We start from the raw sequence: 14,803 nt of genomic DNA, 5'->3' as shown, positions 1-14,803 counted from the left end.
GCAGGAGACATAAAAGTGACCAGAGTATGACGCAAGGCATAAGTGGAAAAGTATCAGTCATTAAAGAAGTGTATATAAAAGGAACACAGTAAATGCAATCCTTTGTGGTGGTGCTAATCATATTAATGTAAAATGAAAGCAAAATCTTTCGATCCAGACTAAGATTTGTAATTCTAACCACAACCTTTTATAGATCATTAGCGTACAGGAAGTCACAGCAAAATCAAAAAGACTCATTTGAGCCATGAGAAATGGGGTTTTTACCCATGATCACATCTAAAAGTGTCTGACAACTGGAGTTTGCACCACAGACAGTTTAACATAGAAGTCTAGGAATGGGCTTTTTAAAGACATTTATAACACACATATCGAACAGAACTGAAGAAAAAGTAATGGTAACATTCCAGCTTTACAGGCTTAAAAATACAGTTTTCACTTCTAGCAGTTCACTTACTTTTGCAACACACAAAAAGAATGCTTTTTTGCAATAAACACTGACAAGCTGCATAAAACAAAGAAATTCAGATCATGCACAGGTAAAGAAAAATCCACTGCTTTTCCACTCAAGATGCAAATTTCACCAGCAGCACCTACTCTAAAAAGGCCCTGATGAACCGCAATCTCAACACAGTCCTTCTCCATCCTCCTGGTCACCCTGTGAACTCCAATATAATTAGTTAAATGTCACTGAAATGGGTGTGTCACCAAATGATAGAATTAAGCCACATTTTTGTGTACCAGGGTCTTGGTTCTGACCTGTCCCTCCAAAGTCAGCACTGAGGGACCTGGATGTGACTGGGACTGGGACATCCTGTTTTAATGGGATGCTTAGAGAAAACCTTGTGGCTTTGCCTCATTCCAGGTACACTTTTCTCTGCAGAATGTAAACAGTCCATGATATTGAAGGGAGTACAACTCCCTCACATGACTCATGTTTTACTAAGCCCTTCTGGCTTTATGACAGGTGTTAGGCTCCCTACCACAACACTGCAACACAAACAAGTCAACAGATGCCTTATTTACCCATCACTTCATACCACAGTCTTGACCCTCTGTTTCCCAAACATTAGCAGTATGGGAGGGTTTGTAGAGAAATGAAATAAAAGAAAGAAAAACAAACAGCAACAAGCTTACCTATGAAATAGGCCAGCAGGATCACCAGCGTGACTGAGATGACAATGGCACTCAGAGCAGCACATTTCCAGTTACAGTACTTATAGGGTTTCTTCAGGTTAAAGGCAGGCCTAGAAAAGGTACTTCTGGGAAGGGGCCTAGGGGGAGGCGAGTACACAGTGCTGGACGTCAGGGGATATCCCGGCGACGTTGTACAAAAAAGGGGAGAAGTGCCTCCAGGTTTGAACAGGAAGTGCCTGAGGGAAGAAAGACCAACAGCAAGTGACTCCTCACACAAATCGATGCTGGGAGAGGTGTGGGGTGGGACAATGGCGACTGCTGCCAGGACGAGGAAAGCAGCTCCACACAATGCTGGCTACGGACATGGACGGCATGCACAAAAGAGAAGAATAAAAATCAAAGGCAAGTCACATAGAGTAAAAGAAAACAAAATCAAACAAAAAATCAAAGTGCCAACAATGCCACAGAGAACTCTTCAAGGACAGGAGTCCCCTCTGTGGAAGAGCTGGCGTTAGAGTGAGATGAAAACCCCAAGCACAGCTACGACAGACTGGTGGCACGGGCAGAACTGGGAGCCTGCTCACACTCCCACAGAAATGCCCTACGGAGGCTGAAGAGGAGTGGAGGTCAGATTAAAGAAGGGAGGGTGTTTATCAATTTATTGATCACTGCATGAGAGCGTTTTTTGTGCGGCATCGGTGAATGGAGATGGGGAAAAGGAGCTTAAGCCATTCCATAGCACCCAAATTGTCACAGAGGGGAATATTCACACTGTCCCCATCCAGCAAATTTAACTGTCAGACAATGGTGTGGCTAAAAGCATCAAAGTCCTGTGTGTTGCCAGTGGGGAGAAGCACCTGCTTCCACAAAGTAGTCCAGTGCACTTTGGATTGAAGGCTATTTTTAAAAAAGTGTGAATTACTGTCAAAGGCAACAGCATTTCCTGTCCAGTGACACATTGGGAGGCACCATATTTTGCCCAATATGACAAACGCAGCTTGAGAGCCAGCCCATGAGCACCTTGGGTGACACTCATGGAAGTCAGGGTGAAAAGAACACAGTGAAGCCCATGAGTTTCTGAAATGAAATGTCCCAATGGAACTTCTGTCCATGGGAATACTAAATGAAAAACCTGAATTAGGTGGGACATCATGCTGTAAAAGGCATTCAAATTCTGGGAATGAAACCAGGGAAATGGAGCGGACTAATCTATCACCATGCTTCTGTAAAACAAAAATGCAGCTTATGAGGACTGAGAAACAGCCCCAGTGCCCTTTGCACATTCTGCCACAGCTTATGGGGCCAGATTTGCAGCCAGAATAAATGCAATCAGCATGGATTTGTGGGAGTCAGTCAGTGGCTAATACCAGATGAAGTGACTCTATTTTCCCCATGAAGTTACTTGTGCAGTGACAGGGGGAAACATCACATGCAGAAACATCACAGTGCAGAAAAGCCACCAATTCATGCAGGAAAATGTAACATATAATTATCCAAAATAGGTGTCTGTAATAATACAGCCATGGTTCTACTGGTACTCTAAGCATGACTGCTGAGCATTAGAGAAAGATTCTTCATTTTTTATTTCTACTAATGCTTTACACAAAAAAGAAAAAAAACTTACAATAAGTCAGATACTATCCCCTTTTCGAAAAGTATTTATTTAGATAGAGATGTATCTGTTCTGAGCAAAGAGGTACCTGCAGTGCTCAAGTATGCCAATAAGCCCTTGTGTGAATGATGGCTACCAAATTATGAGCTGCCAACACAAGATTCAACAGTTTTGGCACCAACTATCAAGTTAAAAGTCCATTAGAATTTAAAAGTTATGCAATCAAAATTTGCATAAAGGTGCCAGAACGGGTGGTTAAAGTCAAACTCCAAGGCTTGGCTGACATACACCACTAGCAGACACTTGTCAGATAATGTATGTGGAAGACATCAGTTAAACAGTGAAGTATCAGGCTGTCAGCACAATAAAGGTTTCAGATTTTTATGAAAATTAAATTAATTTTGGTTAATATGGGAGTTGAAATTGCTGTAGATACTTCTTACAAATCAAATGACTTTCAAAACAATAAGGGGAAAAAAGCAAATGGCATGCAGTGGCTCACTAGCATATTAATGAGTTTTCCATTAATATGTACAGGACACAATGCTCTAAGCCCCAGAAATTCATTTTTTAAAGCCATATCGGAAGAGGTCAGCAATGGTGTTGCCCTTAAACATCACTGGTGTGACCAAATGCTTTCATGCAAAGATCATAATGACTGTACAGTAAACAGGAAGACCACGTAAGTGTCACATACCCATCATTGTAAGCACCGTCATGTCGGGAGGAGGTGAGAATGTCCATCTCAATGAGGTTGTCCTGCAATGTCTCTAGGAATGTCTGCTTTGCTATGTTTCTACATACATACGGAAACATGAATGAAGCCAGTGAGTCATGCATATATGAAGTGTGATCTTATAAACCACAATGGTTATAGTGCAGTTGTGCATGGAATTAGAATGATGGACCATATATTTATATGTATAAGATGCTACACATATACATATATAGCTTTTAAAAATGTTCATTTCTTTATATATACACTATATATATGCATATACACACATACAAGCACACACGCCCATGTGCATGTATCAAAAAAGTGGATGTCTTTGTTCATTGCACATTATTTATTGCCAGTGATACATGAATCCTTCCAAACTCCTGGATCCAAAGGACCAGATTTCAATCCAGCCCAGCTGTAATCTGGTTATACTCCTGCACCTGTGTTACTGTAACTCTGAAAAGGAACAGCACAGTATCCCACTGTGGCCAGTACCTTAGTAGCACTCTTGCATCTAACTTTCTTATAGATTTCCAGCAAAAATCTGCCACTCCTTTGCTTTAGCTTCATCTTTGGATTTGAGAACTTTTTAGTTTCCAATTTGATTAATTTATTTTCCTTTGTGGAATAATAACTCACTATACAGAGTAAAACGTAAATTTTCAAAATGTAACTTTTGCTCAATATGAGTATTCCAAATGAAAGTCTCTTGGTGATAAGCAGATATAAACCAGAAACAGGTTAAGCTGTAACCCAAATTCTAACACCAGAGTATTGGCTATAATCTGGATAATACAGGCAATAAGCAAGATACTTAGAGCCTGCACATGCAAATGCTTGGGACTGATACTGCACACAGCAGCAATATTTTGCAGTATTTGTCCTCCTGGCATGTTCTTTTATAAGTCACATTTTGACCTACAAATGCTAAACTGTTTTGTACTTTTTGAGGAGAACAGCAGGAACATAAAGAATTAACTCAGAGGCACAGCTGGGAACAAACTGTGTCTTTCTCACCTTTGGACTTGTTTCTCAACACCTGGCAAAAGAACATTCTTCCCTTGTTTTTTAAAACAAAATACAGTCCTGATTTTGCCAATGCCTGTTTTCAGCATCAAAACTGAATCTAAGCATGAATGTGAATAAATCCCCTGGCAAAAACTAGTAAAAAAATATATAACAGCATTCTGACATTTTATCACTTATGCAGGATTAAGAGCCTAGAGCGTGTAAGTAACATGAACTCAAACAAGAATTCCTGTCAAAGAAACTGGATTCAGGTAACATGCTAAACCAAGAGAAACCAGCCCTGTCACATTATACAAACTTTGATACTGTTTCTTCTGAAATGTTTTCAAACCTAATTTTCATTTCTACTGCCTCCTCTTCCTGCTGCTAATGCCAGCACTTGTTTAGCTCAACTCCCTGCTTTTGGAGGCCTTTGGGCTGCTTCAACAGAACAGATCTACTCCTTGATCTGAATGAAAGTGAACTCCTATTCATAGCTGTGGAGTAAAGTGGATCAACATGCATGAGCTGTGTGCCATAGCACTTGAGACATCAAACCATCCCCAAGTGTTTGCAGCTTCCTTACATTCCCTGGGAATGCAGGAAAGACTGGATGTTGAGATCAATGCAAAAAGAAGCAGCATATGCACATGCACTGAGCATTTAATGGGTAAGAGGCATGGCACCTAGCAACACACCAATCAATAAAAGTTCATCGTTAGTTAAAATCCACGTCAAATTGGTTCCATGAATTTCAGTTGTGGATTGTCAATAGAACAGGGGAGGGGAGGGTTACACAATCTCATAATGTATGCATTTGTAACAGACAGGTCGCTGGGTCACCTCAGGGACTGATGTATGACCGTCTTCCTCATGGAAGGCTCACGGAGTCTGATCCCCTGGAGATTACCTGTAAATCGCTGGCTAGTTACAAAACACTCTCCTTTCTCATTAGCAGTAGTGGTCGGAGAAATCTGACGTTACATGATTGCCACATATAATTTCCTGGGAATGGAAGTCTCCTGAAAACTGTGGATTTGTCAACTAAATGTCCATCTAGTTGGCATTTGTTTGCTCCCACAAGGTCTCATGTAAAGGAACAGAAAGGAGGCCACAGAAGGAAGAAGACTGAGGAATAAATATGGGGGGAACTTACCTGTCAGGAGTGACTGCTGAGCAAAGATCTTCTCATCACAACCTTGATAACACATGGCTTTTAAAGCAACAAAAAAGGGAGCAGACAGGAAAAGAAAGAGGAGAAAGGAGAAACAGAGAAAAGGGAGTAAAGGGAAACTAATGAAAAGGAGGGAGAGAAGAGGAGGGGCTCTTCCTCTTGCAACATACAAAATTCTCAGATATGCTTATCCTGTCAGTTGTATATTTGTGCTGCACATCTCTGCTTGCCCTTGCATTACAATTTAGAAATTTCCAAGCAGTGACAAACTAGTCTGAATTCCCAGTTCTGAAAACTGCCTGGAGTCCATGGCAGTCAAAATCAAGCCACTTCAAACTGGTTAAATTCTGTAATTGCAGGCACATTCCACAGCCTGTGACAATCCTAGTTTAAAAGATGCATTTTTTTTCTTCTTGTGTTCTCTCTCTGTTGACTAACATGGGATTAAAAAAAAACTAACGGAAATACAATTCCATTTTTGACATGAGATTAGCATAATCTCCTAACTTCAAAAATCTTTATTCTTGGATTAATGTCTCTTGGCCAGGATTTATATTTCTACATATTGGACATTTTCTTCTCATAGGTGATGGTCCTTTTATTTGGCTGTAAAAATCTTTGCAGTGGAGAAGATGGGGAAGATCAGTCTCAGGCTGAATTGGGCATCCAAGTTTGCTAAGAAGCTCTGAAGCCTGGTCTTTTATGTCTACACAATTCCCACTGAAGGACCTCTGCATGCCAGAAGAGCTGACTGTCAGAGTGGAAGTTAATCCAGATATATTCATCATCTATGCAGCTCAGCCTACTCTCTTTATGACACCATTATAACACATTTTATTCTCTTAATGTTGTGTTAGTGAAGGAACAGTCAGTAGTGTTCATTTGCTGTTGGCACAAAATTGCATATTTTCCAACATGCTTGTTGTCAAAAAGAAACACTGGGTGAAATTACACCATTTCAACCAGTGTGTCAAAAGCCTCACCATCAGTCTTGAAATGACCGGTTTTCTACCAAATTAATAAAATGGTTAGATTGAGGACCAAGTACAAATGTGACTGATCTGTGATGCTAGAGTGAAATCATCAAGTGATGCAGAAAGAGCTCTTCGTGCAGGTAGACTTCCAACTGCCAGTCTGATTAACAGCAATAATGTGACCAATCCAACCTGCAACAAGAGCAGTCTGCTTCAGATCTTGAAAAATTTTCATTCACAATGATTTCACAGAGAAGAAATGAGGACAGCCTTTAAGATTTTGCACTACTAAAGCATTGTATTATCTCTTCTATAAAGAATTCACCACCTGGCTAGGAAAAGGCACAGGACTTCCTTCAGAATTATAGAGGATTATCACAAAAAAAGCTGCACGAGTAGGGCCTAGGTATTTTTTAATGTAATTTTAATAAGAATTATCACATGAAACTCAATGCTTTGGTATTTGTGCTTGAGAATTACTAACACAATATAATTACTAAAACTGTTGCCAAATCACACTTGCATTATTTGCTTATAATTTTGTCTTAATCTTTTGGATCCAGGTTCTTAGTTGAGTCTTTTTAATCAAGCAGTCACAGAGAAATTAATTATCTTTAAATGCCACAAAATGTGATATTCAGTGTTTTGGAAGTTTCAGAAGGCCAGATATGTGTTTTGGAAGTTTCAGAAGGCCAGCAGATATAGCTCATTCTCAGAAAGACTGACAGATGCGCTCCTTTTTAAAAAAACATTCTCTTAGCAGAAGTTTGCAAAACTGGGTACAACTTGTCCCATGATACAGCTACAACTATTGCTGCCTCTCAATGAGATTCCTGCAGGTAGTGATGTGAAAAATTTGGGCCCTGTCTCAGTTTTCAGTTATTGTATGATTTTTGCTGTCCAAAATCTTGTTGGTTTGAGAAGGTTAGACAAAGACAGTGCACCATGTTTTAGGCTTGGAAGGCTCCTTTGCAGACTGAAAGAGACACCATGTATGGGAGCTAATGACTCCAGCATCCCCAGTGGCTGCTTGGTAGCAAAGGAAATAGTGAAGTAAAACCTCTGGAGAAAGCAACTGGGATTGCAAGTAGATGCACTCACCATCAGATAGGAGGACTGAGGCTGAGGGAGTGTGAGAGTTCTCTTTTCCAGAACCTACACAGAACCTGAACAAAGCTATGAACTACGACAACTTGGTTACATCCTTGTTATACCCTTCAGGTGTTGCAGAGGTGGAAAAGAATTTGAGAGCAAAACGGAAACACCATTAGATGGCCGATGCTGGGCTATCCAGTGTTTCATGCTTTTGGAGCAATGTTGAAAAGGGCAGCAGCTGACCTCTCTTTATTAGATGATACAAGATCAACCTTTCCTGAATTACGTACTATGAAAGAACTGCTTGATGAGGCACAGCTACAAGGCTAAATCTTTTCAATATACTGACTGATTTCAGTTTTTTAAATAGGATATTGATTTATCCTACTACATAGGAAGAAAAGACACTAAAGAAAAATAAAAGAAAGAAAACAAGAACATTTTAATCTATGATCCTGATTCCAATTATAATGAGGAAAATAACCTTATAAACAGCTGTTAAAGACAACATTTTTAGTTTATGAAAGAAGAGCAATTTCCTCTTCTCCTAGTCCAAATAAAAAGACGCAAGGAATAATAAATACAATGCAAAATGCATAAGTCAAACACCAGTTCACAAACTAGGTGGCTGGCTATGCAGATCTGTGTATTGTCCATAACATCCTGAGCACACACAGTCAGAACATTGTAAGTGCTAAAGAAAATTACCTACCTTGTCTCCAGTGGGATGTTACTGTTGAGTAACCAGTTGTCCTGAGCATGGGCTGGCTCTTGAGTAGTGGCTGGTTGTTCTCCAGAGAGAGAGTGGTCCGTAGGAGCTGGGCTGGGATTGCTGCGTGGAGTGAAGTTCCCTCTGTTCAGGGAATTGATGGAGGCTGCGTGATGCTGATTTGGGGTGTGAGCATGTGATATTGGAGGAGGTGGAGTTCGAAGTCTTGAATGATTTTGAATATTTGGAGGATGATCTAAAACATAAGTAAAATACTATTAAGGTTCATGATTTGAGTAGTTCTATACTGGGTTCATCTATGTGCAGACACTTCTAAAAAGAGTGAAGGCTGGGGTGTCACACATCCTAAATGAAAATCAAAAGGGTAACACAGCCTTGTTTCATATGTTCTAACGCAACAGCATTGATCCCTGAGCCAGCTAGAAAAATAGTTCAGTTTCATGTACAAAAGTTATCAAAGTTTAAAGCACTGCAGAAAGGCTGTCCTGACAGCCAAGTTAACTCCGATGAACAACTGCAGGTTGCAAACTGCAATCTATCTGTGGCACTGATTTGTGATAAAGCATGAAAAATACAACCAGTCTGGATAGATAACACGTTAGGGCCAGTTTATGATGGATATACAGCTCCTAGAGAAGTTTGTTCTGCCTGTTTTGCCTGAGAACTTTCAATAGTTAAGTCAAGAAGAAGATGAAGAATACATTTAATCACAGACTGGGTTTGGTGAAAGCCACAAATGCATGCCAGGGTTATACAATTTAACAAAATCCAGTAGTTTGTACTGTTAGAAATGTACTCAAACTGAGTAAAAAATGCATGTGGCATAAAATCTGAGGTGTCAGGAAAATGAAACAACAAAAAATGAATAAAGATGTTAAAGATATGGCTACTTTGAGTAAAACTTAGCCAAGAGACTGAGGAATGCAGACTGAGGAAGATAAACACCTAGGAAAGATGAAGCAAGTGCTGATCATATCTCTATTTTTACCTTTTTTAGCTAACCATAAAGCATTTTTAAAATTGTTTTTTGGAAATGAAGAAAACTGAAGTATTTGATGGAACTGGAGGGAGATTGACAGTATAGCACACTGCATATGAGAAACAGGACACATATATCTCTCTACTTGGAGTGGGTTCATGCTCAAAAGTCATTAATACTGTTCACTGGAACAGACTGCCCAGAGAGGGGGAGGAGTCTCCCTCACTGGAGATATCTGAGAACTGTCTGGATCCAACTGTGTGCAATGTGCTCTGGGATGACCCTGCTGGAGCAGGAAGTTTGGACCAGATGACCCGCTATGGTCCCTTCCAACCTCACCCATTCTATGATTCTGTAGTATACAACACTTTAGTGATGCCTTATCTGAAAAGAGTGTCTATCCCATCAATCTTATACTTACCAGACTTCTATATAATGAGAAATTAACTCCCATTTATTCACTAATTAGAGACCTCAGAACTGAACAAACTGCATGTAGTTATAAATTACAACAAATGGTATCAGACATGTAATGATACTTTTGAAATTTGCATTAGGACTTGGATTTAGGAGAGGAACAGAAGAAGCATTCACAGTGTCTCTGCAGCTTCTCAGATAGTTAAACACATTAGATAAAACATGGAGATGTGTAAGAGAGCCATCCTGCCCCTCCTCACCCTGTATTGACTCACACTGCCTCATCATTAACTATGGCAGGTTACACCAGAATCTTATGGTATTGGAAGTGGTCTAGCAAAAAAATACGTGTTAATTACAGGGGTGCCATTATTCTGACTGGACATATATTTACCTCTGGCTTTGTCAGGTCAGACACACAAATAGGAGTATATATGCCATAGGGAGAACTGAGTGGTTTTAGGGTCCCAATCTTAAAAGCCAATTTTACCCTAAATACCCAGAAAAGTCAGACACTTACTGGTCTCTCTATTTTAAGTCAGTAACACAGAAAACAAGTTCAAAAAGAGGTCTATACTGGTCATCTACATTTGGACAGACAGACTTTCCACAGGAATTTAAGGAACTATTAAAAAATCTGACTCAGCAAGCTCAAACAAACTTAAAAAGGCCCTATAATGCCAATAATACTGGCCTCTGACTTGCACATCAGTCAACAAATGAAAGGGAAGAGCAATGAGCACAGACTGTATAGACAAGAAGTATCAGAACTAAACCAGGTTTGATCTCAGCTCTGCAGCACCATGTGAATTGAAGTGTCCAACCATTTTTGGATATTACTGGGGACTCTTGCTTAGTTGAAGTCCTGACCATTGAGACAATAGAAACAACAGTGAAGGAATTCTACTCCTGGTTTAGTAAAATTGGTGACTGTTTTCCTACTCAACAGAGAGGAATCAAGATAGGAAGAGAGTATTAAACGCAGCTGAGGGAGATAGAGGGTATCCAACAAATAGGGGTTTCCAACTTTTAGGGCTGTCAATCTATCACCATTAATAAGAATTTAACTCAGCCCAGAGAAGATGACTTGTCTATTCAGGAGAAACATACCAGAGGTTTCCAAGACCAGCTATTTAAGTTTTCAGCATAGTTCATGTCTGAGATGAATACTATGCAATCTACAAAGGGGCTAAATGGGTGGATCTTGAAATAAGAAATAGACCCTCTGCAAAGTTCTCCTGCTATTGGTTGACTTTTCCTTCAGGAGGCACACCATTTTCTCATTGTGAGTCAGAGACTGTTTTCAAAGATCTGTTATGTAAATTTCAATTTACACCATATTATTACAGACACATTGCAGATGCTATTATGGATAATGCTTTTGAATCAAGTAAAAATGTGTTATTTTCATTTTCTATTTTCATATCCTCCGTGATTTCTTTGCTAAGTAAAGACAGCACATCTATCTCACTCTGGTCTATGAGATTTTTTACAGGATTTTATAGCTTGCATTTTGTTTTTTTCTGACATTTAGGTAGGTTTTCCTTCCAGAATGTTTTTTATTTCATTCATATACAAATTCTGAACACTTATGTCATGTCTGAGCGCTATGGAATTTAATATACCTTGACTAGAATTAGTAATTATTTTCCTTGCCTTACGATCCTTTTTTTTTTTATTGTCTTCTTCTCAAATTAAGGAACATCAGAAATAAGGTACAGACAAAAGCACAAGCCAGGAAATTATCCTACTGAAAATTACTGCAGCTGTGCAGAATTTCCTTGATGCAAAAAAACCTGTTTAGGTTCTTACCCTCTGCTGTGACCAAAGCTCCTATGGGATTTGTAACAGATCATGAAAGCTAAGCAAAAGGAAAACAAAAATCTTTCTTGATTTCCTAAAATTTCAACTGTCCCCTTTTTTGATTATGCTTGGAGAAGCTGCAGATGCCCCACTGCTGGAAGTGTTCAAGAACAGGCTGGATGAGTCTTCCAGCAACCCAGTTTAATAACAAGTGTCTCTGCCCATGGCAGAGGGTTGGAACTAAAGGGTCTTTAAGGTTCCGTGCAACCCAAACCTGTGATTCTGCGAGTATTAACTAGACCCACAATGTTTGAGTGATACAAACTGTGCAATTGTATTTCCCCCCAGGAAGGAGAACTAAATGCTGGCTGCAGAGGCTCTCTTACATCATGACCAAGCGTAGATCTTACACAGTGGGAAGATGCTCATATCATCCACTGTTTATTACACAGAAGTGAATTTTTACAGATCCCACCACGTAGGTGGGATACAAAGGAAGTCTGCTACAGCTCTCTACATCTACCAGCAAGCCTTTGCTGGGACAACAGCAGCACAGGAATTCAGAAGACATTATAATGGAGCAGGAGACTGTGGCCAGTGCATAAATTGAACAAGATTCCCCAAGACCTTTCTTAACCAAGTATGAGATAGCTAAATGTGACTATCTGTAAGTTATCTTTGTTTACTCCAAAAGAGAGAATTTTCAACATTTTTCTTCTTGCAATTTTCGTCCTTGGTTTCTAAAAAGACACAGACTTAATCATTCTCTCTCTACCCATTGTCAGAATGAAAAACTTGTCATGAGCTACTCAGAAGGATCAGCTGAGCTAATAGAACACCAAGGAATGAAACAAACACCTTCTAAAGCACCTCTCCCCCACCCATCCAAATTTCTAATAGTCTCAGAGTCAAGCTAAACCGTTTAAGGGTTGATTTGTGCCTTGAAGGGAGAACAGAAGAGACCTGTCAATAGCAAAGGAGTCTTAGACACCAGTCCCAGTCTCAGACACCAGGTGCCAATGAAAGAGCATCCCAGAGATAAAGTTCAACATTTCTAGAAGACAGGCTGGCAGCTCTGGAAGTCTAAATACCCAGAACTTAAAGAGCTCTCCATAACCCTCATTTTCTCTAATAGTTAGCCAAACTGTATCTAATATTTCTGTATTCAAATGCAAGGAAACTTTGGAAATCTGAATGCAAAAAGCAGATAGAAATCAAGCTGATTTTATGTTAGGTTTTTTGTGATTTTCTTAAACTTGTTTCCTAACATTAAAATGTCACTGAGAAACACTGGCTTGGTAATCACAGATAAAGCAGAGCTGAAAAATAATACAGTTGATGAAGCTTGTACTTGGTATGTATTAGAGAACCTTGACAGAAGGCTGTGAATGAAGAGCTGAATAAATGTGAACCATAAAAAATTACCAATGAGGACCTAGTACGACAAAATTTCAATAAAAGGTCTGAAGCTCATGTTCCTTTTCTCTCCCTTAATCTTTAATGAGCAGTACTGTTTTGAAATTAGTCTATGTAACAATTACACTTTCTGATTCATTAGGTTTTGGGTTTGTATTCAGAGCAAATGTGCTAACCTCTGAGTGAAAAATACATTCTCATTTTTTTCCCAGCTTATTCTGTTCCTCCACACATTTGTCATTTGTACGTCTGCTCACATTCAGACAGACTGATGCCTAACTGGTGTCTGGATTAGGTACAGGAAATATTTCTCTTTACTCACTGTATATATTGCCAGGGGGAATGAATCACTCTGTGCTCCCTTGAACTTGAGCTCCACAGTAGCTGTGATGATGAACTTGCTAGTGTGACTTTGGACAATCGTGCTTGTGCCCACTCACAAGGAGAAACACACTCAGCCCCCACCCTGCCACCCCTTGCAGAGGAAACAATAAACAATTTTTTTTTTAAACAATGTACTCTGCATTCAATTGACAGAACAGCAAAGAGCCATGCTTCAGCTACAGGACCCACTTCAATCTGCTGCAGATGTACACTCACGGCACTTGCACCAGCCAGCTGAAATCACTTTCACAGGGCTCCCTGCCCTGTTGGGTGCCACTGGGTATGGGAGCTGGGGTGCTTCTCTCATGAATCTTATGAGGCACTTAAGGTCAGGTGGACTAGGAAAAACTAACCTGGGTCTTTTCCACCACCTTTGTAGGGGAACAGGGAGTTTGCTACTAGAAGCGAGACTGCTTGCCAGAAACACGTTCCCTATCAGATACATGCCAAGCCAATGATGGTGTCTGCAAAATGAAAAGGGAGCAGAATATTTAATCCCCAATTTGGCAGATAATGGAAAAAATATTAGGAGGAAAATCTAAGTGGGAGGACTGCCTGCTTGGAGGGTACCTTAGTGGCTTTTGATTACAGCCAGGACAAATTGCAGACCCAGTTTTTCTTCTATCTGCAGACAGTCCAGCTGAATGTGTAACATCCAGACTAAGCTGAAGCAGTGTGCAAAGGTACCTCTTTTGTACCAAGCTGGTCCACCTCATCGCTGGCACTGATGTTCTGCAACCTATAAGGGGAATTTCCTCCTTCAAGGAATGTCTGACAACAGCGTCTGTCTCCATGGGACAGTCCAGTGAGGAAGCCACCGCAGGGTGGATGAAAAGAGATGGAGTGAAATAGGTCACTCAGTTGTCAGATGATTTATCTGAGCAGAGATAAAGTGTTTGCAGAACTGTTTTCCCTCACTAACACTTAAAAAGTAGAATCAGTGTTACAACTTGAGTGACTGTATCTCTCCTTAATACACACAACCACTGAACTTCACTTAAGACTAGCTTCTCCTCCTATCAAGCGAAGTGCTTTCAACAGACTGTGAAACACATATTTTCCTGCAGCAAAATCTTGTGTCCCCAGTTTTCAAAATGACACTGAAACATAAAAGGAAAGCAAAGTGCTGATGTATAATCTCCAATAAGTAACAAAACAACAATAGGACAGCTAACCTTACCTTTTTTCTTGTGTTTTATTTTATGTAACAGAATAACAGGGGGTTGCTGTTCCATTAAGGGCTCTCACTCAGAGAAGAGCATAGTCCTCATCATGCAGTTAGAAACATCAGCGTCTGTGTCCTGGTTCTAGAGAGTATTCTGGCTCAGAGTCTTTTTTCAGCTGAACTCCTTG

The 14,803-nt window shown here is 40.0% G+C and overlaps 1 protein-coding gene across 4 annotated transcripts in view; it reads right to left on the bottom strand.

Annotated features, from left to right (window-relative positions):
* The window catches only part of TENM4 (teneurin transmembrane protein 4), a 605,662-nt gene that overhangs the window by 209,877 nt on the left and 380,982 nt on the right, over nt 1–14,803 (bottom strand). For all 4 annotated transcript variants that reach the window (XM_031066102.1, XM_031066104.1, XM_031066103.1 and 1 more), the window contains 3 exons: nt 8,434–8,686; nt 3,444–3,542; nt 1,135–1,370 (listed from right to left, as the gene is read on the bottom strand). In XM_031066102.1, coding sequence (XP_030921962.1) covers nt 1,135–1,370; nt 3,444–3,542; nt 8,434–8,686 — 588 coding nt within the window. The remainder of the gene's footprint in view (nt 1–1,134; nt 1,371–3,443; nt 3,543–8,433; nt 8,687–14,803) is intronic.

The sequence above is a fragment of the Geospiza fortis genome, unplaced genomic scaffold, assembly GCF_000277835.1.
Source record: "Geospiza fortis unplaced genomic scaffold, GeoFor_1.0 scaffold16, whole genome shotgun sequence".
Taxonomy (NCBI): domain Eukaryota; kingdom Metazoa; phylum Chordata; class Aves; order Passeriformes; family Thraupidae; genus Geospiza; species Geospiza fortis.
This window is presented reverse-complemented; position numbering and strand designations above follow the sequence as displayed.